This window comes from Thermobia domestica, chromosome 5 (assembly GCF_964235325.1).
Source record: "Thermobia domestica chromosome 5, izTheDome1.hap1.1, whole genome shotgun sequence".
Taxonomy (NCBI): domain Eukaryota; kingdom Metazoa; phylum Arthropoda; class Insecta; order Zygentoma; family Lepismatidae; genus Thermobia; species Thermobia domestica.
The window spans coordinates 32,239,179-32,266,587 of NC_137458.1; the positions used below are offsets into that span (position 1 = coordinate 32,239,179).

Here is a 27,409-nt window from a genome sequence, read left to right on the forward strand (position 1 = left end):
CAGCTGATACAACGTTTATTCTGTGCACAACAAGCAGGACGGGAAGTTCAACTGGAGGATATCCTTTCACATGAACTATCACCGGTTCCACTTTCCTTGGCAAAGAACGATGAATCGATGAACTTCACCACCAAGTCGACTTGATAGACATACTAACAATAAACATTTCAGCCACAACACCAGTTTCTGATATTTCTACTTGTTTAATCATAGATGGTCATGCTTTGATGCATTGTGTTGGCAAACCTTCAGACTGCAAGACATTCAACGATTATGGAAAAAAATCAGCTATAGTTTTCTCGTACGTATCTCCAGAGGTTAGAAGAATTGTAATAACGTTTGACAGTTACCGACAATGCTCGATTAAGAATCACACTAGAACGAAAAGAGATGATAAAAGAAAAAGACCTATAAGAAAAATCATTGGCGATGGGAACACTCCACTTCCAGTTTCATGGGATCAGTATGTTGGTCTCAACAGCAACAAGGCTGACCTTGCATCCTTTCTTGCAAACCAATTACTTCAACTAGCATGTCAACACTTGCCAGAAAGCTGCGAATTGATAACTTGTGCTTCTCCTGATAAAGTTATCTCAAATTTGAAAGGAGAACTAAGGCATCTGGTGTCTAATCACGAGGAAGCAGACACACTAATGATACTGCACAAGAAGCTATTCGAGATAGTGAAATTGAACAGGTGATAGTGATGAGCAGGGACACTGATGTATTAGTTATATTAATTCATTTCCTCGGTGAATCCTCCAAGAAGGTTTGGATGGCGGGAGGAACATCCAGAGATCGGAATTTCTTCAACATCAATGCTATTTCTGCGAAACTGAACAAGACTGTGAGGAAAAATCTGGTGGGTTTTTATTCAGTAACAGGCTGCGATACGACGTCATCCTTTACCGGCCATGGAAAAAAGAGCTCCTGAAAAATATTCATTCAGTACCCACATCTCCTAGAAAGTGTCGGACGTGATGGATCAATGGAAGGCGTGGAGGAATTCGTCTGCAGACTTTACTCTGCATCCGATCCATTTGGAGGTATCGACCGTGTTTGATACGAACAGTATCTAGAAGGCAAGAAACAGTTGGAACATCTTCCACCTACAAAAGATGCTCTTAAACTTCATTTCATTCGGTCAAACTATCAGGCGAAAATATGGTTGCAAGCAAATACTGTCATCATGGATATTGGGAACCCCGAGGAAACTGGAGGATGGAGAAAGGATGATTCTAATCTCAAGGTTGTCTGGACAATTAAATCAGCAGTCCCACAGGTATGCGTAGTTCTGATTTCGTGCGGATGTAAGAAAAAGTGTCATCTGCCGTCTTGCAAATGCAGGCGTTCAACTCCACCATAACTATGCTTGCCTACATGCGGGTGCAATGGTATTGGTTGCCTCAATCCAACGCGCAAGGATTAATAGGAACAAGGAAATTTGTTTCACATTGTATTGCATCTAAGAAACTTGTCTGTTGCGATAACATGAAGTGGTAAGTGGACATATAATTTCTACAAAAATTGTTCTTGTTTCTATACTTTAGTCAATATTGTTCTGATATTACCAAACTGTATAAGAGTCATCCGAGAATGTTACTGCTATGACAAATACAAACAAAAGTGCATAATTTGATTTAAAACCTTGTGTGTAAAAACGCTGTGTCTCCTCTTAATCCATAATTTTATGATTTTTTCTTTCATTGAAGAAGCAAGACGTTTGAAGTGTTCATCCAAAAATGGTCGTCGATGACGAAGGTTTAAGTTTTCAATATATATATATATATATATATATATATATATATATATAAGGTTTAATATAATGAGTGTGTGTTTGCGTGAAAGAGAGAGAGAAAGTATTTAAGGTTGGAAGATATCTCACCCCACTTTGAAACACTTGGAATTAAATTCGATTCTTGAATCACCGCGAAACCTCGTTTAATACTATAGAAAGTCGATCGGAAAACGAACAATAGAATGTTATGCCCGGGCCAGTCTGTTCCTCAACATTTTTGAAAATTATTAGAGTGTAACAAATTAGTTAAACTTAAGAATTGACTCCAATACAAAATATTGAAAAATACACTGGTAAATAGGGCATTTCCCTGCAGATTACGAATGTCTTGTCAGCCGTTTTGATTTGTGTTCCCGTCAAAATTCAGCCTGGCATCCGGCAAGGTATGTTACATGGCTCTATCATCCTCATGGCTCTACGGTGGATGCCTCCGTCTAATTGAATTCTTTGGAATCTTACGATAAAATAAAAATGAAGAGAAATGTACAATCTAGAAAATCGGAAGTTTTGAAAACATGTCAGACTATAAAACTTAAGACGGTTCTTTATGCATACACATTACGATTCAACCATCTTGTTTCCGCCATTTTAAAGATATTCAGAATTAAATAGTTTGTAGAAACAAGCTTCCTGCGTATAAAAGGTGATATTTCACATGACAATATTAAAAATACACTAAAGAGAAATGATTTTTTTACATGTATCGCGTCCATCATCTTGTTTTCCGCCATTTTGAAAACCTACAAAGAGGAACCAGTGGTATGAGCAAATAGCTCGCCCCCGAAAACCCTAGATTTGGTGCCAAAATATTGAAGATCTACCGCAAAATAAGGAAGTTCTTGTGTAGGATAAGAATTTGCAGTCCGCCATTTTGTTTCCGCCATTTTGGGTACTTTCCCCCCAAAATTCAGCCTGGCATCCGGCAAGGCGTGTTACAGGGGCCTATATACTATGACTCTACAGTGAATGCCTGTTGCTAACACGCAAATGCCATCGGTTGATAAGTACTGATAAAGTGGCCGGCTGACTAAAAGTAGCACACAAACTAACAAACGTTGTTCTGTTACACAATAGACGCCAACTTAACTGAACTCGGCAAAGCTACTGACACCTAATCTGAATTTGTCACCACACGGAAACACTGTTGCCAACTCCTATTAGCAAAATGTCACTACATTTAGCTCCTAAAGTGTGTTTTTACAAAATTCTATTGGTCTTGCGGTACCTCAAGACTTAATCCAAAAAGATAAAATATATATGTGTGTGTCTTTTTGACATAAAGTTGCTTATTTGACGGTATTTGAAATAAAAAAAATATATAACAACTTCCTTTTTTAAAAAATTAAAATGTAGCAAAAATTGCAATTTTATGAAAATTTATCGTCCTTGCGGCACCTTAAGACGTGCTCCAATATTTTTCATATTTCAGTTTTATCTTATCTACACCAAAAGGCAACTTTTCCGTGCTATTACAAATTAAAAATCAAAACTTGTTTTTTTTCGTTCCACCCTAATGTATATACTGATTAAATGAACTAAGGAAGTTATAAAATACCAAACAGATTAGTGTCAAATGGAACTACCAACAAATGTTACAGTACTGTATATCATACATGCTATAATTACATAATATGAAAGTAGTAGAAATCAGTTCAACATTAATCACGAAGCACAAAAATGTTACTTCCAGTGCACACAGTGGTCACACACGTACACAGACTTCCTTTGATTAAGATTGGAACATTATTAGTGAAAGCACTCGCATATGATACAGGAAATCCTCATTTCACCGTTTGGTGTATCTGAAAAATATTTTCCCACTGAATAGGCTGGGCGTACCCATGAGTGTGGATGACTTTGATGCGGATTTTTACCTTCTTTTGTGTTCCCGTGCGTCATGACATATGCTCAACAACTCGGGCTGCGAAATTCTAAACGATAATGCAAACGTTTTGTTAGTAGTCTATAGCCGCCAAGTTCTGTCTTACCTCTGCAAATGTTTTTTACTCAATGTTACGTGTTGGCTCCTACATTTTCTTTACCCATCTTTAAAACAAGCTGCAAGTGTGAACGTTCGCACTTGCCCCGCTTCAAGTATCTTCCAATAATTGCCTGCCATCTCCCGCCAGAGCATTTTTCTTTTGCTTACCACTGATAGGAAATACGAACTTATACAGCTTGTCCAGGAAACATTTCCAATCCTGCACCTTCAGCTGAAACTACGTTATAAACTGATACTTACCTACGAATCTTTTAGTTCTTTCCTTTTGCAACAAACTTTCTACTCTGCTGCTCTTCACACTGCACGCACACGGCTCCCTTCCTTTTCCGTTCCTACATGTGTCATGCCGAACTAATTTTCAACATTCGTTTGTTTACCGACGTTGCCACTTCTTCGTCAATAGCATTTTCACTCTTGCCCCAGCGTTCACTCTTGCCCTGGTTACCCATACCTAATTGCTACTTGCTATGCCTAATTTTCCTCAAATGTATTCCAGAGTAAAATTAAATAATAATAGCTATAACGTATCTACCGGTTTTCACATGCGTTGTTCCTCTGCAGTAAGCAACTCAACTATATATAGATGTCATGTTAGTTACATACCATTCATTTACCTTGAATATTTTACGCTTTTCCTGTTTGCTGGGAATTTATATTTTGAAAATGAAATGAAACGAAATCTTTGAGTTTTACGTCTCGCGATTATGCCTGTAGGTTACCGTAAAGGAGATTGTGATGTTGAGAAATTGATGAAAGGGTCGAATGAAAAAAGTGGGAACGAGAAAACCCGCTCACACACGATGTTTGTCCACCATAAATCCCAGTTGGCGCGAGTTGGAATTTAACCATGAACCCTATATATCATAGGTGAGCGCTCTACCACTGAGTCACAGCGGCCCCAATTTATATTTTGACCCACACCTAGATGTCTTACTCCAATATTTTTTCTTTTTCAGATTGTAAGTCGTATGTATATGAAGTTTCGCTGCGATTCATACATTTATTATAAGGAAGTTTGCAGCAGGGCAACTTCCATTGGTGAGCTGTTAAAATAAACCGAAATGCAATTTTCACATTGTGTGTCATAGTGAGCATTCACATTCTTTCACATGACGCACACTATAGCATTGTTATTTATTATATTTATCCATTTTAAATTTGTTTCTTTTCTTCCATACAAAGATATATTTTTATTATATTCTTTTCTTCCATTCTGTTTCAGCGTTTCGGAAAACCTTGGACATCCTAAAAGTTTATGGAACATTAGTGTTGATTTACACTGCCAGTACGGTGACGGACGAAGTCTATAATTTTTCATGCAGGTTTGTTTTTGGTGAAGTAATTCTTGTGAAATGTTCATATGCTAATTCCTTAATACTATATACTTTGAATTAGAATTGGAACTAAAGTATTGACATTCCTGTGACAGAAATCTTGAACTATATTAATGGATGAGAAATTTCATCAAGTCAACACGATATGAGGCTCTGTGATGGTTTGCTTCTCAACTGTACGTATGTTCATAAGCAGGAGCTCTGATCCCCTGGGCTTGTAGTTCTACATACAGAAGTTAAGCCTGTATCTTATACAGGCAAAGTTACGCCGCACACTTTAAAGGGGGATGTCCGTGTTTTGGTCGCATTCGAGAAATTTGACAACCCACGCTTTGCTATTGCTTGCAGAAGTTTAATTTTTGGTCGATAGATGTATATAGTCTTTCAGCATCTCTGTGTTAATTTTTGCCTATCTTGCCTTTTACGCGTATGGCATGGACTCAAATTTTTAGAATAGTTCTAAAAGTGTTTGCAACTTTTTCTTGGAAATTTGTTTAGATTTGGGACCGAAGGGATTCGTTTAGATTTTATACCATGCACCCTGCTCTAGCTGTTAATGGCACTGAACCAGTATTATTTTTCTAGATTACATACAAAGCCAATAATATATATACAGGGGAGGGCAAAAAATCTAAAACTTTTGCAGAAGTGTGAAAATAATACCTAGTATGGTATGGGGTCTCCTTTTGCGTCCAAAACAGCTTGCATCAGACGTGGAATAGACGTATGCAGCTCCTGAATCGTGGTGTGTGGAATTTTGTACCATTGGTCCTCCAAAACATGCTCCAGTTCCTTAAGAGATGCTGGTGAAGGATAATAAGACCGAACACGCCATTCTAACTCAGACCACAGTGGCTCAATGATGTTCAGATCTGGTGATTGTGGGAACCAGGATAGTTGTGATAGCTCCTGGTCATGCTCCTCAAACCATGATTTTACCGTTTTTGCAGCGTGACAGGGTGCCAAATCATCTTGGTAGATCCCATCACCATCAGGGAACAATATTAGGGCCATGGGTAGAACCTGGTTCCCCAAAATGGTCTGATACGGCTTAGCATTGATCATTTCATGCAGGGCTATGATGGGACCTGCAGAAAACTACGATATCACTGCCCATACTTTAACAGAAGCACCCTCATGCTTTACAGTTGAGAGCAGACAGTCTGCATTATAGGCCTGCGAGGGTGTGCTCCATACGTAAACACGACCGGTTGTTGGAAACAAGGTGAAGGTTGATTCATCGGAACACATTATATGTTTCCACTGCTCATGAGTCCATCCTTGCACCACTGGATACGCCTTTTCGCATTTACTACTGTGACCAGGGATTTGACGGTAGCGGCCCTGCCACGAGTTCACTCGTAATTTTCATTGCAGTGGTCTTCTTTTTAGCTGCTACAATCCGTATTAATGCCCTCCGGTCCCTATCTGAGAAGATTGTCTTTTGACCACTGTTGTGCTTTGCAGACGTCGTTTGTTCATAAATAGTGTATGCCCTCGTGACATTAAACACAGTGCCTTTCGATACCCCCACAATGTTCGCCACTGTTGCCACTGAAGCTCCAACCAGACGGGCACCAACGATCATGCCTCTTGGAAGTTTGTCAGGTAGCTCATTTTACCGCATCACTTTCACACCACGGCACTCACAGGTGAACTGGTTACTGCTGACGGAAGAGAAGGCTCCACATGACACATTGAAAACAAAAAACGATCGGCAACCGCAACACGTGTTGTACAGTGGAGGACCAAACTTACGTGTCCTGTACGAAGTGTTTTTAATGTTTTTGTCATCCCCTATATATATATATATATATATATATATATATATATATATATATATATATTTTGAAGAATTTTAATAATGTGATTTTTTATATTTACCAAAGAGTAATTGAGAGAAATAAGGGAAATATGCTATAATTCTAGTTCACTAAATAGAGGTACTCATGACTAAGATTTGTGGAAAATTTGGCTACTTTAGCGTCAATAGTTTCTGAGAAAATGGTACATGTATGTCCAAAAATGCAATTTTGAGAAATTAAGCGTTTAAAATTAACAGTGGATTTTCTTCAATAATGCGGATCACAATTTTCAGAAAGCACATTCATATTCTTCGTCTGCGACTGTTTCTTCTTCATTCTTCCTACACCTTCTTTTCTTCATTCTTGATTGTTTTGTAAGCTTCAGGATTGTCAATTCAGATTTCGTTATACGCTTTCTGTTTATGTTTCGCAGTAGTTTGGAGGTGTATTAACCGCTTGAAATTCCCATCCTTTCAGAATACCAGTTCTTGCTTCACAGCCGTTATTAAATCACAGAACAGCATCATACACTGCAACTTGTATGATTTTAGAATCCGCAAATGTAGTTTTTGGACATCGTTGCCATACCAGTGCACTGGAACTTTCATTGAGGTCCACGTGCAAATATTTTTCGAAAAGAGCGGAAACAGCAAAAGCTCTGTAGATAGGTTTGATACGTAGCATCCATCACTACAGCAAGCAAATAATGTTTATGTTCATAATGTTCTCCAGATGCTAGAGATTATTATATACACACCAGAAATTTTCTTCTTTCGGACAAAGCATATGCGTTGATTTCTCGTCAGTTGAATATTTATGCAAGTAAGTTGCCCACCCTGCTTTCTTCATCTCCTGAAGGTTGCCAACGTTTTCCCTGATTACTTTCTTATAATATACCAGTAAACTATCAATTTCTTTGGCACTAACACAGGCTAATAAGGAAAACAAAGAACTGTGAATGCAGAATAGTAAAAACCAGTAAGGAAAACGATGTTTGTATTCTTTTCGGAACGACAAAGCAAAAGTATGTTTACTATGTCATTACAGAAGTGTGAGATGATCGAACAATCTGAAAACAACGTCAAAACTGAAAACAGATGTATTTAAGCCTGAAAATACAACGGAAGTACACAATAATTTGCGTTTCTCGAAGGGAACCTGATGTCGTACGAACATCAAACTTCCTGCAAAGATGCTTCAAAGACCATAGATTTTGAAAATGATATTTTTCAAAAATCCAAAATTTTGACTCCAAACACTAACAACCCCCTTATGGCAAAGGTGGCTATGACAACAAATTAGAAATACTATTGATTACGTCACGATGTTGTATGGAAATTCGCCGTTATTTAGGTGTATGTGCAGTGCAAACAGTAAGATCCGCTTTATTGAGACGTACGAAATGTCTCTGGAGACTGTCTGCTGCTTTGCCATGAAAATCTATAGGCCGAATCAGAGATGTAACCAGGTTAGGAGTTGACCCTGCTCAAACTTCTCTCCCTTAAAAAAGTACTATCGAAAATAAATTGTGCTACTATGCAGTCATTTTGAATAGAAATGGTGAGTACAACTGCACATGTTTCTAGATTCAATAATTAACTCATTTGTGGCTATGTGATTCGCGTACCCATCATCGGGCGGGAGACCCGCGTTCGATTTCCGGAGGGAGTTCAGGTAGTTCGGATCGCTCGTTGGGCTGTAAGTCCACATCTCATAGAGCCTTGTTGTTGAAGGGGACGATAAACTTTAATCCATCCATCCAAGCATAGATCTGATAGTAGGGCCACTAAGTCATCATGTAATAGTGGCTCTGAATCCTACCATTTTAGATAGATTTTCAGCTAGAGGAAACTTTAGGAGTTTGGATAGTAAGGTTTAGTTGTAATTTACACTGGTAGAAGAAATCTAACGTCCTGCCTTTCTTCCTCCTGGTGAGTGTCTGCGTTTGCATAGTACTTCGAAGATTCAGAAGAGCAGTGCGTACGTCACTGCAAACGAGAGAAGATGGTTCCCCCCTTTAAGTTTATTCATTTCTTAGCACGAAATTACATATAACATTTTTTGTTTAATTAGTTGACAACACTTCTGTACTGCAGTCTGCATTGTTTAGAAAGGGTGCAAAGCTTCGTCAAAATCAGAGTAACTATTACAAAACACAGTTATCAGGTTGTTTGAAACGAATTGACCCTTTTTGCGTACGAGATGGAGTTAGTGTCCTAAATTTTAGGTGTATATGAGTCAATAAGAGTCAGGCTTAAAATCATTTGACATAAAAGAGAACAAAGTAGTAGATACAAACAAGTATGGAATTCTTATAATATTACTTATTGCACCATGAAGATTAGTGAACTTCCAGCGAAACTGCGCTACATTTTACAATTTTCTTTCAACAGAGGAATAAATGCTGCACAGACCCATGTAGAAATTTGTGCTTCATCTAGGCAAGATACGTTATCAAATTCAAATAGCTACAACGAGGGTCGGATCCAGAGTTTTCTAACGGGGCTGCACTAAAAACTACCAGTACATCTGAATTAAATTTGGATTTTTAAATGCTTTTGGGCATCTGAAGTGTGAATTAGGAATTGCCCTGGAAATGCTCAGTTGCCAATCTTCGGAATCGAACCCACTACTTTCCGAATACAAAGCGAACGTTTTACCAACTGACCAACATCCGTTTTGTATCGGTGTAATTTTCAGAATCTAATTAGCTTGCTGCTTTAGATGAGGAATGTCTTTAACCATGAACACTTGAAATATTTGGGAGACTTGTATCGTACAGAATCCTTATTAGATTTGCTATTTTTACTTCTAACTTGTCATTTTAGATAGTTTATTGTTAAAACGAAGATGAGTACATGTGCACTGGTGTACCCGCCTAAATACGGCCGCGGCTGCAACATAGTTCAATTGCTTTCGTTCTGTAAATTTTGATGTGCAAGATGCTCTTCACAGTGCGAGACAAATCATAGCAAATGGGTGATGTTCTGGTGAAAGTCGAGCAAGGCCGACATATATGCAGTTACGATAGTGTCAATAGTATAAACATTCTGGTGGAACGAGATTTTATTTTTAATTAGTAAGAGCGCGGAAAAGTCGCCTTTTTCTGTAAATAAGATAAATAGAAAATAAGAAGATATTCGAGTACATCTTGAGGTGCCGCAAGGCCGATAAAGTTTCATAAATTGCAATTTTCGATACATTTGAGTTTTTTTCTTTAAAAAGTTGTCAAATATTTTTTATTTCAAATACTATCAAATATGCAATTTTATGTCTAAAAAACATGACATTTTTTGTCTTTTCGGATTAAGTGTTGAGGTGCCGCAAAAGCGATACAATTTTGTAAAGGAGCTAAGCTTAGGAGCTAAATTTGCTGCAAGCCCGGTCTCCTTGGTGCTTCTTCAAGTGTGGGAACAGGTGAAAGTTGTGTATAGCGAGGTCCGGGATAAGGGAGGATGGTCGATGATGTCGCAGCGAAACTGCTTCAAGAGCGTGGTGACGTCCTCTCTACCAGCTAGAAACTTTCGACACGATTCTGCGATATGCTGACGAGACATTTACAGTCTCTCCATTCACCTCACCAGCTGTCGGTGAATTTAAGAAGCAGTTACATGTTTCGCCCTCACAAATCGAATAACTGAGCGAACTTCTTCACGAAATCATTTTCCAAACGAGCCGCCGTTTGTCTTTACATAGAACTAGCGCCGTAGGTAATGGCTGGCTGAAACTACACAGTTGCCAACACTATATATCAAATTAGTACACACTCCTCATTCCACTACAACAGACGAAACTGCAGAAATATTGGCATAGTAACCTCAATTTCTGATCCTCACTCGTACGTATGATTAGATATAGAACTTTCTAGAAGATTTTTTTCATTGTGGATGTGAAGATATGTAGAAGGAGACTGAGAAGAAAATGGATAAATATTGTTGAGTATCACTTCAATCAGAAAGGTCTAACAAGGAGAAAAGTCCGGAACAGGACTTATAAAAAACACTTATCACAAACATGGATCACAGATGAGTGGGAGAGAGGGGGAGACTGAAGTTCTACGCTGTATTGTTCTTCATTTATAAAGTATATTTCTGGCTACCGTATGTATAAAGTTTTGCTACCTGCGGATCGGAATAAAATGCATTACAAAGTGAAGGTTTAAATTTTAATTTACTTTATTTCCTCCTTAACCCAGATTAATTAGGATATCTTTAAATTAATCCCAAAATAAAGTACGAGCAAGAAAAATTTTTGTCCACGAGCTTTCACGTCGAGAATGGCCTAAAACAACGATATGAATTGTCGTCATTATTAGTCGACCTTGTTGTCGAGTACGCTATAAGAAAAATCAGAGACAGCAACCAGGTCTACAGCTGAATGGTATTCACCAGATTATGGCATGTTGATTATGTAAATTTAATAGGGGATGATAGGAGAACAATAGAATGAAATGCAGAGGTCGTACTACACGTTTGCAGGGACGTGAGTTGAGAAGTAAATGCAGAGAAAACTAAATACATAGAAGTTCGTTGCGATCGTAATACGGCAAAATAAGGACGCGTTAAAATATCAAATAATACTTTTGATAAAGTGGATGCTTTTAAATACCTAGCATGAATATTAACAGGCAAAAACCATATTCACGAAGAAATTTAATGTCGACTAAAAGCAGGGAATTTGTGTTATTATTTACTTCAAATTATCTTGTTGTCGCAAATTCTGTCGAGGAATTTAAAGCTTAAAATATGTAAAACGATAATCATGCCTGTTGTTCTGTATGGTTGCGAAACATGGTCACTTACTCTGAGGGAAGAACATAGAATGAAAGTATTTGAGAACAAGATCTTGAGACGAATATTCGGACCCAAGAGAAACTGAAATAGTGGAAACTTCATAACGAGGAACTACATAATTTATACGGTTTATCGAACATTGTTAGGGTCGTCAAATCTAGTAGGCTTAGGTGGGCATGTCATGTAACCAGAATGGAAGAAATTAGGAACCCTTTTAAAGTTTTAACTGGAAGTCCAATCGGAAAACGACCACTAGGAAGACCTAGACGCAGATGGGAGGACAATATTAAGATGGATCGCGCAGAAATAGGAATACAAAGTAGACACTGGATCCAGTTAGCTAAGGATAGAAGTCAGTGGAGAGCTTTTGTGAACGCGACATTGAACCTTCGGGTTTCATAGACCATAGAGTTAGTTAGTTATCCTAATTAGTAATGTGTACGATTTTGGTATGCGTACTCTCTCTTCCCACTCCCAGAACTAATCCAATATCATGAGGCAACTGGGCAGATACTTGAATTAAGAGATACGAAATTTCTTTTCGGAAAGTCAGAAATAATAGCGCCTTACAACTGACACGCTGACCACGCATAATCTAGTTGAACGAATGGCATCTGGACGTCCATAGACCTTCATCGATTGTAACGAAAAGAAGTTATGTTTACTTATTCGTTTTACCTGTTGGTTAAATTCATCAATATTTCAATACCGTACAACTTAAGAAAACTTGACAAAATATCATTCTAGAAGATCATGTAACTCACATGTTAGGCTGAAAAGTGGTCTGTCCATCGACTTTCAACGTCTAACTTATGGCCTTCTAGGGTTGGAAATGTGAAAGTATACTCTACCACATACTGCTTGATTTATGGCCGTGTGCACTAACAAAGTTCAACTGTTCAAAGAGGGTCATAACCAAGCTCGGTGAAAATGTCTGTTGCACCAACAACGTTCAAGGTTAAGTGTCGGTCAAATGGGGGATAAACTTGGTTCTAGCTTGAGCGGCCGAATTTGGGGGTTTAAACTTTGTTGATCCAAATCAATCTGTAGTATTAGTAGAATTTGTTATTTTAGTGCACATGATGTCCGAAACTGATCTTGAGGATTTAGAGTTTAACAACACTTGAATTCTAGTTGAATTCTTCTACGATCCTCCCCCAAATTTTCTCTTTCGTTTAGTCCGTTTTAGTCCGTTCGATCAGTATATTTTTGTATTTTTCCACTAGTTAATACTTCTCGTGTTCAGAAAATCTTTTTGCTCGTGGTTTCATTATTTCTTCCATAACAACTACGATCACTGATATTAGACTACTCACAAATCTATGTACTCAATCTCAGAAGTCGAAAAGACTGGAACGAAGTATGCTTTCTTCATTTGTTACTTTGTTAAACGAAGATTAGAGACCAACGACGACAACCAATCAGAATCGATTTCATAAATTGACCGAAGTTTACTTAAACGAGATGTATTGAACTTCGACTTTCAATGGTGCAACAGAAGTCCTGGAACTACGTTTAAATTGGGAAGTTTAATGTTGAACGCGTTTGAGTGAACCAGTGGCGTATTTAGGGGGGTGGCTTCCGGCCTTAAGCCCCCCTCCCGAAATCTTACTTAGTAGAGTAAAGTAAATGAAATATCTTGCAGAATTTTCACAATTTCCAGGCAAAGCCCCCCTGAAAGTTAGCAAAGCTCCTCCCGAAACAAAATCGAAAATACGCCACTGGAGTAAACGCTTGTTTAAACTTCGTTGGTGCACATGGCTATTACATATATGTTTATTTATAATATCGTTTTCTTTTTTTGTCTTTAGTTTCCAGATTTTGTTTTTTGTGTAGCAAACTGGGTAGAAAGTTTTAACTTGCAAAGCAATTCTTAAGTCTTGCAAGCGTTTTTGACTGCGAAAAACTTTTATATTTCTAACTATTGTTATTACTTTAATATATTATGGACATCACGTGACATAAATTATTTTTCTTTTTGTATATCACTAACATGTATGATAATGAAAAGAAAGCAGGGGAAAAGTAATGACATTTTGAAGAAAAAATAAATTATTAACTTTGTGTTATTTTACAAGTGTCCATAAGAAGCTTTTTATTAATTGTTGAATGTGTAATAAACTTAATAAACTGAAAACTACTATTCTGGTTATTCGCTTCAATGTTGTACTTGATGCTTAATCGGTTAGAAAGAAACTCATAATTTTTGATGAATAATTTCTCGTAAGACACAAATTATAAATGATACTGATTTTCTGAGTACGAAGACTAATCGTTAATTGTGACTTTGATTTTCCAGTTACTTTGGTAGTTGTAAACAAACAATTCACTTGATATTATCGTAATTTCAAGTTATACTAGGGCTTGAATATAAAATGTTTTATTTTATGTCTTTTTCAGAGATTTTTATGAAATCATAGACAGGTACTTTAAAGGTATTGAGGAAGGGATGAAAGAGAGAGAAAGAGCTTACACACTACAAGACTGGGAAAAAGAAATGACATATGAATGCATTTGCGATGGAAATTGCACGATGGACGTGACCTTGTCTAATGAAATCTTTGATGATTTGCTAGAACTTTTCTTCTTTTAAGATGTTTAAACATACTTTATCTCTTATATTGTTTCAAACAATACTTGCATCTCCTGCTATATTCTACTATTTAGAAACTAAATCACATTTAATGAATTTGTAGAGATCTCCTGGTAATTACTAAATTTCATTGTAACCTTACAGTGCGTAATCTTTTACTTAAAAGGAAAATAATTATGTTGTGATCTTATCAGAAAAATCATTTGCACATTAATGAAATGAATACACAAACCAAAATATAAGTTGTATGGTTATGAAAATAAATTGTAGTTAGTAGGAAAAGTAATAGTTTATATATTAAGTCCTCCTGTGATTATTTATTTATGTATGAATTTCCTTTTTCGGAAAACCCTCCAATAAAGTCTTGAATCGGCTAAATTGGAATGTGTAAAATATAGTCTTAACAATAAGAGAAATGCTATGTAGCTTTCATTTCACATTCGTTTCACATACGGTAGATTTCCAAGCAATGTGAATACCATATTGAAATGGATCTTTAATTTCCGATTACTATATATATAGGGTGTCTCAAAAGTTCCCTGACATTGTTTTAAATCGGACTAGCCGTTTGGGCTGTACACTCTTTACGCGACCAATGTTAAATGAAAATGCAACGTTGCCATTTACCTAGACCTACAACATAAGCGAATGAAGTTACTGTTTGAAATGGAGGCTGGCTATCGACACGTTAGCGTAAAAGACAATAACTTCATTCGCTTATGTTATGGGTGTAGGTAAATGGCAACGTTGCATTTTCATTTAACATTAGACGAATAAAGAGTGTACAACCCAAACGACTCCTCCGATTTAGAAAATTCTTTCACTTTAGATTAAAACATCATATTTGGAGACGATTTGCCATCTTACATTTTGTTGTAACTCTCATAATAACAGAATTACACTATATCAGGGGAATTTTGAGTCACCCTGTATATATATCCTAATTTTGTCGATATGGGTGTGGGTGTTTGTGTGTACTTAAATATTTCTATTCGGGTCATTATTACTATTATCTTTGTATTGTTAATGTATAGATTTCTCGAGGTGAATTAGACATTCACCCATTAGAATAAATGTGAGAATAAACGGTACAAAAATATATTTCTTTTTTTAAAATTGCAGCCCTAAGCATTTTATACCTTCCACTCCCTTCGAATCTCTTTAGCTTGATTCTGGCGAAAATATTTTAAGAATTAAAATTATGTGAATGTAAAGACTACAGAAATGTTGAGGAGCAAGTTACTACAAAAAAAAAAAATTAAATAAAAGATAAATTCCTCGTCTTCATGTATTATCTTAATTATTATCTAAATTTTAAAAAATCATATTTTTTGCCGGACAGTACCTTTCGCCCGTTACTATGGAGGTAAAATCAGTACAGGTTCCTGTGTACCATCTCGAGATTTAATTAAATATTTTATTTTAAGGAAATCAATAAATTATTAGTTACCTTTTTCGCCACAGGTGACACAATACCCTATTGAAATATTAAAAATCTTAATAAAAATTAAAACCGAATTCTTTTTTCTATAACTTGAAACTTAAGCTATTAGGTATATATTTACAGAGTACATGAGCACTGTTGCATAGTTTGTGGCTCGATTCTTCTCTGAGTATTACTTTTGTCTGTTTTCCATTCATCAGGTAGAACAAGACAAAACAAAACTATGATTACAATTTTAGATGTGATTCGATTTATCTGCATATGTTTTATTTTCTTTGAAGTAAAGAGGAAGAAGTAAAATTCTATAAGTGCAAAAACTGATACAGATTTATCTTATTAATAAAAATTAGGAATATCTTTACAGACGAAAACTAAATTTTCTTCTATTGCAGTCCATAAACAGCTATGATCGACGAGATGAATTTCAGTTATATATGTAAATTCAGCGTATTAGCTTCCAAGTCATATTTTTAGTCTGGAATATTAAAATAAGCATTTTTAAAGCGTTTTTCACAGTCCTTTGCACCCTTCAAAAACAAACCGCGTAACTCGATGTTGTATCACTGCGCGCACGACTATTTACTGATTGGTGAAGAGGAAATTGTTTCGTCTGTTTCCCGCAATATTTCTGCTGCAGCACGTGCATGTATTTCTGCCACTTCGATGTGCATTACTCGTCCCACTCTCACACCATCGCCGCGATATGGGGCAAAATATCTAATACTATATAATCCCTTCTCCTTTAAGAGCAACTGAACATTGCAATATTTCTCTAAATTGTAATTACATGTAAAACTACAACGAATTATGTCAAATTATCAACTGAACGATAAAGAGATGGCTCTAGTATATAACAGCAAGCATATTTATCATTATGGGTGATTATTTGTTTTTTATGCATTACCTAAATCATTACGCATATCCATGAAAACAGATTTTACTTTTTCCCCCTTAAGTTCAATTTCTTGGTGTGCTTTCTTACATTTTATAGCATGCGAACATACAAATAGTAACTTCAGTACTACAAAGTAAGTAAATAAATAACGTACATATATATTATGAGAACATGAAAATTAGCTACTTAACGTTTTAATTTTCTTCAAGTGAATTGAACAACGTTTATATCGTTTGATAAACTATTTGCTTTTCTTCTGCACTTATGGGTTTGACTTGTTTATGTTTAACGGAATAACTCGTAGCAACAGGTAACATGCTGGCTTCCTTGGGCGACATCTAAATTGTAGCGCGTTTTGTCATTTGTTATAACAGTTTTCTCTTACAAATTCAATTTTGGATCAATATTTCGATCCCATATAGATACACACTTTGAGTCGGATCCTTAATGTTCTTACTATGCCTTAACAATACATTAGTTACCATAATATATTGCATTTGTTGTGTACTATTTGCTTATGGAAGAATCAACAGTTATTAGTCTCATTTTCAGTGTTGCTAACTTATAGTTATTTTTTCAGTTTTTCACAAGAATCTTTGTCAAACAGTTGTGTCATTTCATGAAAATGGGCCAAGAAAAAGAAAAAGAGAAACCAAGTGTACTCACTGTTCTTATTGAAGATATTAAGTTCCTTATAGTATTTCAGGTCATAGATTGACCTTTCATAATAGATGAGGAAATAGTCAATTTAAAAAAAGAGGGGGAGGGAGGATAGATAGAAGTTAAGGAGGATAAAAAAATGTTTTACTGATTCATTACGAAGTAATATGGGGATAATTTTTTCAGTTATAATTCCTATATTGCCTTTTTAAAATGCGACCAGATTAAATGACCATTTAAGAGATGCAAAAACTGAATACTTGGTACCAGAAATGACGAAATGTACAAAGAAACTGAAGAACCCGGAGGAAACCCACGGGCACGGTGTTTGTCCACCACAAGGTTCACTTGGCGCGAGCTGGAATCGAACCAGGGACCCCATGCACCGGCACTAGTCCAGACCCCCAAAATTTCGACTTTTATGTAAATTTAGCCTCATTTTAAGGACGATTTTAGGAATTTGAACATAAATATTCTCATATTAAGTTGGGACCCCTCCCGAAATAAACTCCTGTGTACGCTACTCTTTACACTGGTAGAAAAAAGTTAACGCTCTGCTCTTCTTCCTCCTGGTGCGTGTCTGCGTTTACATAGTACTTCGAAGATTCAGGAGAGCAGTGCGTACGCCACTGCAAACGAGAGAAAATGGTTCCTTATTCTCCTATCACAAGGCCATGCCATTTAATTTTAATCTAATTGTCCCCTCCTTCAGTTTATTTATTCATTTCTTAGAACAAAATTACATATAACATTTTTGTTTAATTAGTTGGCAACATTTCAGCACTGCAGTCTGCATTATATCACATACGTAGTTCAAAATATTATTGACATTATGATTCACAACATACAAAGACTATGCACTATGAATGAATACGTTTATAATCTACTAGCAGATTGTCCGTTCTTCGCGTGGGGAGAATACGTTGCATTTTGGGCATAAAGTGGCAATGTGTCTGACCTCGGATTTAAGTGAGATCGGAAGTTTTACTGTTCATCTCAGCAACCCCGAAAAATATGGATTCTACAGTAATATCAATCATTTTCAATCACTTTATATATATATATATATATATATATATATATATATATATATATATATATATATATATATATATATATATATATTTCTCCTCCCAAGTTGCGAGACTAAATTCGAATTTAAATTTCCTCGGAAGAATCACTGTTCATCGCAGTGCCCCAAAAACTATGAATTCGGCACTAATCTCGTTCATCTTCGATCATTTTAAAATATCTCCCCCTCCCCTAAGTTGCACCGTCAAAGTGAAAAGATAACCATCCCAGGCCCGAACTTCATCTATGTTAGAAAGATTCATTGAAATTGGTCGGGTGGTTCAAGATTTATGAATTCACATATTCATTTACAAATTTATATATTAGACTAGCATTTGGCTAGCTGGGGGCTCCGCCCCCAGGCCCCTGCGTTTGCCCGGCCTAGTGAATTTCTCGTATTTGCTCTTTAATTACACTTACTGAATTTGTCACAGCTGAGGGCTTGACCCCTGACCCTCACATTTACTCGGCCTACGGCTTGCACCTCTTAAATCAACAATTCTAGCGAATTTCAAGTTTGTTTTCCTATCTTAACTATTTAAAAGATAAGATTTTTTATCCCAAGAAAGCGCCCATTTAAATAACATGGTAATTTCATCATCTCTCTTTAGACCCCTTAAAACTAAAAATATTCACTTTTGGCAATTTTCATAGAGGTTTGTCCGGGAAGGCTACAATCATGCGAAATTTCATCATTCTAATCCTGCTGGAAGTGCCTAAACATTTTGGAGTGTAGAATGTGTCCCATATAAATAACATGGGAAAGATTTTTCAGTTTCGAATAAAATCACTCCACAATTGTAAATTTTCATTTTTAGCAATTTACCTAGTTAACGCTTACAAAAACGTATAAGCATACAGAATTTCAAGTTTTTATTCCAATTCCAAGTACCTAAAATATGAGATTATAAGTCCAAAAAAAACACCCATTTAAATAGCATGGGGAAATTCTTCATCCCTCCTTTAGACCCCCTAAAAATTAAAAATATTCACCTTTGGCAATTTTCCTGTCGGTTAGTCTCGGTAAGTTACAATCATGCCAAATTTCAACTTTCCACGTCAACCGGAAGTACCCCTTTCATTTATGTCAGCTCATGTAATTTTATATGTAGTTAAGATGCTGTCGATGATAATGAAATAAAATATGCATATTCCATTGATATATGAAGCTAAGGTTCATGCTCAAATCAATCCTTAAATGAAAGCAAGTTAGAAAGTTATTAAGTATATGTTTCCTTATGAATTGAAATGTAAGTTTATTGAATATATATGACTTCCAACATAAAGTTTTAAATCTTTTAAGGGTGATTGCTGAGTATCTTTCCCCACGTGTATCATAATGAATAAGAAATGCAATTGACATGTCGCAGTTTGAACACCTGAAATTCATTAACGGGGAGGGTTAACCACAAAATCTAGATATAGTGCTCGAAGAAATTGGACGCCAATTTGCCGTGGTGATTGGAAAAATTAAACGAAATCTTTCAAGTTTTACGTCCCACGTTTATACCGGTTAGGCTAAATGAATGAAATGGTGGAATGAAGAAAGTGGGAGCAAACGGGAGAACCCCGGGGAAACCCACGCACATGGTGTTTATCTACCACAAAGTTCCCTTAGCGCGAGCTGGGATCGAACAAGGGACCCCATGCATCGGAGCTGGACGCTCTACCACGGAGCCAACGCGGCCTACCCATGGCGATTGGAAATGGATCTGGTGTCAAGCCAGAACATGTAGACTTACCTATACAGTATATATCAAATTGAATTTATAATATCATGGTGCCTGGTTTTTATAACTAATGCAAGGACAGAAGAAATTTTTCAAGCACCATATTATATATATTAAGCATTATGTAGTAAGATGAACATATTGTGTCCAGCACGATGAATGATGTGATTTAAAAAGTACACTCCGCCAGCCCTCCACCTTGGAATTTCGAAACAAAACCTATGCCAATCGTTTGTAGTACGTGTGTACCGGAATGTAACGCAAAATGTTTCGTTTGTACCACTTCCGGTGCAAAGATATAAGATTTCTACAGTTGGGGGCTGTGGAAACGGCAGCCCCTCCACCTTGGAATTTCGAAACAAAACCAATGCGAATCGTTTGTATTACATTCGTACCGGAATGTAACGCAAAACGTTTCGTTTGTACCACTTCTGGTGCAAAGATATAAGAGTTCGACAGTGGAGGGTTGTGGAAACGGCAGCCCCTTCACCTTTGAATTTCGAGATTAAACCTATGCGCATCATTTGTACTACGTTTGTATCGGAATGTACCGCAAACATTTTCGTTTCTACCTCTTCCGGTACAAAGTTATAACAGTTTTAAAGTGGGGGGGCTGTGGAAACGGCAGCCTTTCCACCTTGCAATTTCGAACTAAAACCTATGCCAATCTTTTGTACTACGTTTATATCGGAATTATCGCAACAAGTTTCGTTTGTAACTACTTCCAGTACAAAGATATGAGTGAGAGACCTAAAATGGTTAGCAGCCCCTTGCTTGAAATTTAGAAACAAAACCTATGCCAATCGTTTGTACTTCGTTTGTACCGGAATGTACCTCAAACATTTTCGTTTGTAAAACTTCCGGTACAAAGTTATAAGATTTTTATGGTGGTGGTCTGCCGTTTCCACAGCCCCCACCACCCTCATTGAATTTCGAAATAAAGCGAATGTCAATCTTTTATTCTCTATGTTTCTACCGGAATGTACCCCAAAAATTTTCGTTTGTAGATCTTCCGGTACAAAGTTATAACAGCTTTTACAGTGGGAGTTTGCCGTTTTCACAGTCCCTCCACCTTGGAATTTCGAGATAAAACGTATGTCCATCGTTGTACTACGCTTGTACCGGAATGTGCCGGAAAAATGTTTGTGTGCACCAATTCCAGTACAAAGATATGAGCGATCTAAAACGGGAGGCAGCCAAGTCACCTTGGAATTTCGAGACAAAATCTATGCCAATCATTTGTACTACGTTTGTACCGGAAGGTTCCACAAAAGTTTCGTTTGTACCAATTCCGGTACGAAGATATAAGAGCTTTAATGAGGGTGGTTGTCGAAACCGCACCCCTCTTGTAGTTTCGAAATAAAATGTATGTCCATCGTTTTAACCATGTTTGTACCGGAATGTAATTACAGCAAAAAACTACGTTTGCACCTTTTCTGGTACAAAGATAAAAGTTTTAAACTAGGGGGCAGCCGTTTCCACAGCCCACCACTTTAAAACTTTTATATATTTGTACCGGAAATGGTACAAACGAAACTTTTTGCAGCATATTCCGGTACAAACGTAGTAAAAACGATTGATTTTGTGTTAAAATTCAGAGGTGAGGGCTGCCGTTTCTACAACCCCCACTTTATAACCTTTACATATTTGTATCGGAAGTGCTGTAAACGAAACTTTTGGGGGAACGTTCCGGTACAAACGTAGTACAAACGATTGGCATATGTTTTGTTTCGAAACTCGAAGTTGGAGGGCTGCCCCCATTTTAGATGTCTTGTACCTTTGTACCGGAAGTGGTAGAAACAATAATGTTTGTGGTACATTCCGGTACAGACGAAGTACAAGCGATTGACATACGTTTTATTTCGAAATTCAATTGTGGGGCTGTGGGAACGGCAGCCCCCACTTTAAAAATGTTATAACTTTGTACTGGAAGTGGTACAAACGAATGTTTTGCGGTGTATTCTGGTACAAACGTAATACAAAAGATTGGGATAAGTTTTATTTAAAAATTGCAAGGTGAGTGGGCTGCTCCCCGTTTTCGATCTCTTATATTTTTGTACCGGAAGTGGTACAAACGCTTTGGGCATGTTAATTCTAAATCTCCAAATTTCTTAATTTTACCTTTTTACGTTGAACTACAAGAATTCACGACACTTCACTGCACAGTCTTATATAACATTCATTAGATGTTCTTACCAGTGACGTACGAAAATTTGGTGCTGGAAGCCAATACACTGAACACGCGTCATTTTGTTCGGTTTTCTTTGGTTACGGTATTGAAGTAAATAAAATTAGCTAAAAGAAATTACTAAACTTGTTTTCGCTACAGTTCATAAATAGCTATGGCCGACCTGGTGGGATGGGTGCTGCATAGTCACATTATTGTCACCAAGATTCCAATGTTTCTGGCTTTCCGGACTGGATTCGATACCTATTAATGCAGGTTACTCTTAAATAGCCTCATAATGCGTCATGGACCAACACTGAAATTTAATGCTCCAACTGGTGGTAAGGGACCATGTAGAAGGAAGTTATGCGTGTTAAGGCAATTCGGCTAAGCAGAAACTATGTATTAAAATAAATAAATAAAACCTTAACCTTTACTTTATACTTAATACATTCTATTCACACTCAAAAATAGTGAATTTTGAACCATATGCTGACAACAGGGAACACAAAAGACGAAAAGTATAATATATAACTATCAGCGGCGTAACATAAGGGAACGCCGGTATGCCCAGTGTTGGGCAAAATCAATTGAAATCAATTGCAATTGATCAATCAATTGAAAGTAATTGCTCTGAAAATCAATTGCAATTGATTTCAATTGCAATTGATTTCAATTTGTAATTGACAATTAATTTCAATTGCAATTGACAATTAATTTCAATTGCAATTGAATTCAATCATAAAATTTGCAATTAAATTTTCGTCAATTGTTAATTGTTAATTGGTCACCAGGCAATTGAAACTTTTAATTGTTAATTGTCAATTGCAAAGGGTGCAATTGAAACATTCAATTGTTAATTGCAATTGACAATTGAAACTTGTAATTGTTAATTGCAATTGAAATCAGCAATTAAAACTGAAGATAAGAAGATGTGTGTATATTGTATTGTCCACTTGTTACTGTTTTACATATTTCAAATAAGGTACTTATAAGAAATGCTGGATACCTACCATCCCTTTCCCCCCCTGGGAAGAAAGCCGTGAAACTAAGTATTTTTTACATACATTAAATTTATGGTTCTATCCCCCTCGAAAGAACTCTATATGCCCGTCATGCATACAATAGGAATAAGCACGAGCGAGTTTGAGCGAGTTTTCTTTAAAACTCGACTCGACTCGAAGCAGACATCTTTGAGTTCGACTCGAGATCTCGGCTCGAAAAATTTTCCCCAACTCGACTCGAATTCCAGTCGAGTCGAGTCGAGTCGAGCCAATTTGAGCTAAATCCTTTGTGTAGTTCCAAGTACTACTATCTTCAAGTATCCTACATAGACAATATAATTATCAATGATACTACTACTACTACTATAACTAATTATTATTATAACACCGTGTACCTGTATAACATGGAATATAGGCGGTTTGTATCGGAATACTAAAAATTAGTTAACTGTCGATCTCGGTAGTCAAGACATCTTCAGGAGGCAAGGACATCGGTCACGAGGTTCTTGGCTTGAGTTCAGGAGGAGCAAGTATTCGGGCTCGAGCCAAAAATTGTTAGAAGTTATGGGACTCCAGCCAAACATGTTTAAAACTGCTCGACCCGAACCGAGCCAGCTCGAGCCGAAGGCTCACACGAGCCGACGCGAACCGAGCTGATTGCTTACCCCAACCGAGCCGATTCGAGCCATTGGCTCAGTTAAGCTAACTCGAACCCAGCCTATGGACTCGTTTCAACGGAACTAGTTCGAGCCATTGGCTCCAATCGAGCCGAGTCGATAACTCGCCTTCACCGTTCCGGTTCAAGCCATTGGCTCAATTGAGCCCAGTCGATGGGTAATCCCAACCAAGCCAGCTCAAGCTGTACGCTCAGTTGAACCGAGCCGGGCTGGTTGACATCACTATTCCGGTTGGGCTTCTACTTTGGCTAAAAAAATGGACCGTGCAGTTCTCAGCTTTGATGGTAAGAACTACAAAGAATTATGAAATCTTTAGTTTTACGTCCCACGGTTATGCCGGTTAGGCTAAAGGAGACAGTGATGATGGGAAATGAATGAAATGAAGAAAGTCGGAGGAAACGGGAGAACCCCGAGAAAATCCACGAGCACGGTGTTTGTCCACCACAAAGTCCAAACTGCGCGAGCTGGAATCGAACCAGGGACCTCAAGCACCGGAGGTGAACGTTCTACCACTGACCCACCGCGCCCCCTGGTAAATAAGGCCCGGATTTTTATGTTTTTACATATTTTTTCCTTTGTATGTACGCTGGTGAAAATATGAAATGTTCGCAAATTACGAATTAAAGAGCCATATAAACCAAAATCACGTTACATATTTTTACATATTTTGAAGTCTGTTACATATTTTCCGTCTACTGTACATTTTTTTTACATAAATTCAGTTTCCTTGCTTCTTTTCGCTAATTTTCTTTAAGTAATACGCAAATAAAATAGGCCTATATATGGAACAATAACTCAAAAAGTACTTTATTTAATTATTTGTATTTCTTTCTCTCACTTTGTTCAACCAATTTGCATTGCGGGAATGCTGGGTTAAAACAAATCATACACCCTACAATATGTAAACAAACGTCGTCAGTTATCGCTTTCAATCCTGAAAAAAATCTGTTTTTTATATATAAAGAAAGAAAACAATATAAGGATTTTTGTGCTTATTGCCATTGCAAGCAATCACCACTCGGATGTGTGCCGACAAAACAAGCTTAAACGCACAAAGTTGACTGGCTCTCTCTCTTTTTTTTTTATGTGCAACCTCTACGGGTGGGGGTGCGGGTATCGATGAGAGGGAGGTGATTGGAGCGGCTAGGCTTTATCACTTGTTTCTTAAATGGAATAAAAAATTTCTTTTGTATGACTCGATGGCTACTTCGCCACTTCCTCCTTCAAACAAAGGGAAAAAAGATTCCGTTTCACGACCGGTGTGTTAGTGTGCAGCTTGTGACCGAGTCAGTTTGTTTCTTGTTTTCAATTAAGGCTTCCTCTTTAGCGTCAAAATTGGAATCGTGGATAGCTATGGATGACGCTTATACAGACGGTAAAATTGTAGGTATTTTCTGAAGTATTCGATAAGAAAGTGGGCTGTTCAATGAAGTCGCAATTGGATCAGAACAAGAAAACAACTACTCACATGAAAAATAAGGTGTTATAGCGTGCCACAAAGCGAAAAGTTTTAACCCAAACAAAACCAACATCTGAAAACAGCAGTGAATTTTACAAAGACCTTGCCAATGCGTTCATAGCAGCAGACATACCGTGGTATAAATTGCAAGTCCCACAGTTCGCGTCCTTTTTGGAAAAATATTGCAAGAGACACATTCCTGACGAATCTACTATCCGCAAGAATTATTTGGATGTGTGTTATGAAGATACTATCAAACACATTAGAGCTGAAATTGGTGATTCACATATATGGTTTGCGGTGGATGAAACTACAGACGTATTAGGACGTTTCGTTGCCAATCTGGTAGTAGGAAAGCTTGACCCTGATTCTGCATCACGACCATTTCTGATCTGTTCAAAAGTTTTGGACAAAACAAACCATTCCACAGTTGCACGTTTCGTAAATGACGGGCTGAGAGTGTTGTGGCCAGAAAGTGTTCCTGCAGAAAAAGTGCTTCTGATGAGTTCTGATGCTGCGGCGTACATGTTAAGAGCTGTCGATGCGCTTAAAGTGTTCTACCCAAACCTCATTCATATGTGCTGTTTGGTCCATGGATTACATCGTGTAGCAGAGGAAGTGCGGATCAACTTCCCTGAAGTCAATGAGCTTGTGTCTTCTATAAGAAAGTTTTTTCTGAAAGCCCCTGGTCGTGTGCAGTGCTACAACAATATGCTACCAAATATGTCGCTACCACCGCAGCCTGTACTGACACGGTGGGGCACCTGGATACAGGCTGTTAACTTCTACAATGAAAATTTTGATGCTGTAAAGTCAGTTGTCAGCACATTTCCTGTAGAGTCCAGTGCAGCAGTACGTTATTCTCAAAGTGCGTTCAAAAATCCTGTTTTTCAATGTTCACTAGCGTACATTGCAAGTAATTTTGGGTGGATATCAAATGTTAGCGAGAAGCTAGAAAAAAATCAATATTTTTTATGTTAAATAATGTGATTTTTACTTATTTTATACATATTTTCATTTGTTTCCATTGAAAATTTGTACGTATCTGTAGGAAGTTATTACAGAAAGATGTTACAGTATATTTATTAGCTAAGAAAATAGCTAAGACACAAAATAAAAACGAAAAAATATTTTTACATATTTTCATATTTTTAACATATTTCTTACATATTTCATTGATTTTTGCTACATATTTATGTACATATTTCGGTACTTTGTACTACATAAAAATCCGGGCCTTACTTATATTGGTGTTCACGGCGTCATTAACTTGTTCCACCACCAACGAATTTCGAGGTACTTTGTTTTGCATCTTTTGTGCGTGTTATGTGTCGCTTTGTGCGCCTATTCCCACATTCTGTGCATCACCGGAAGTGGGTCAAAATGGGCCTACAAATATGACGGAACAAATTATTGCTCTTCTGCCACCAATGAATTTCGAGGTCGTTTCCTTCACATCGTTTTGTGCCGTTTTGTGCGTCTACTTCCGTTTTGTGCGTCACCAGAAGTGGGTCAAAATGGGCTTCCAAGATGGGACGAAAATGACCCAGAGTTCCGCTACTACCGAATTTCGAGGTCGTTAATTTCACACCGCGTACCCTTTTGTGCGCCTATTTCGACGTTTTGTGCGTCACTGGAAGACGGTCAAAATGGGCCTCGAAGGTGGGACGAAAATGTCCCACTTCTCCGTCACTACGGAATTTCGTGGTCCTTCCTTTCGCATCGACTAGTGAATGTTTCGTGCCGTTTCGTGCCCTTATTTCCACGTTTTGCGCGTCACCGGAAGTGTGTCAAAATGGGCCTCCAAAGTGTGACGAAAATGACTCACTCCTCCGCCACTACCGAATTTCGAGGTCCTTCCTTTCGCATTGACTAGTGCCTGTTTTGTTACGTTTTGTGCCCCTATTTCCACGTTTTCTTCGTCACTAGAAGTGTGTCAAGATGAGCCTCCAAGGTGTGACGAAAATGACCCACTGT

General features: G+C 37.4%; 1 protein-coding gene across 4 annotated transcripts in view; it reads left to right on the forward strand.

The window, feature by feature from the left end:
- LOC145685835 (uncharacterized) overlaps positions 1 to 15,426 on the forward strand; it is a 99,277-nt gene extending 83,851 nt beyond the window's left edge. For all 4 annotated transcript variants that reach the window (XM_081758430.1, XM_081758431.1, XM_081758429.1 and 1 more), the window contains 2 exons: positions 5,023 to 5,122; positions 14,133 to 15,426. In XM_081758430.1, the coding sequence (XP_081614556.1) occupies positions 5,023 to 5,122; positions 14,133 to 14,325 (293 nt within the window). In that variant the 3' untranslated portion in view covers positions 14,326 to 15,426. The remainder of the gene's footprint in view (positions 1 to 5,022; positions 5,123 to 14,132) is intronic.
- Positions 15,427 to 27,409: the final 11,983 nt, after the last annotated feature.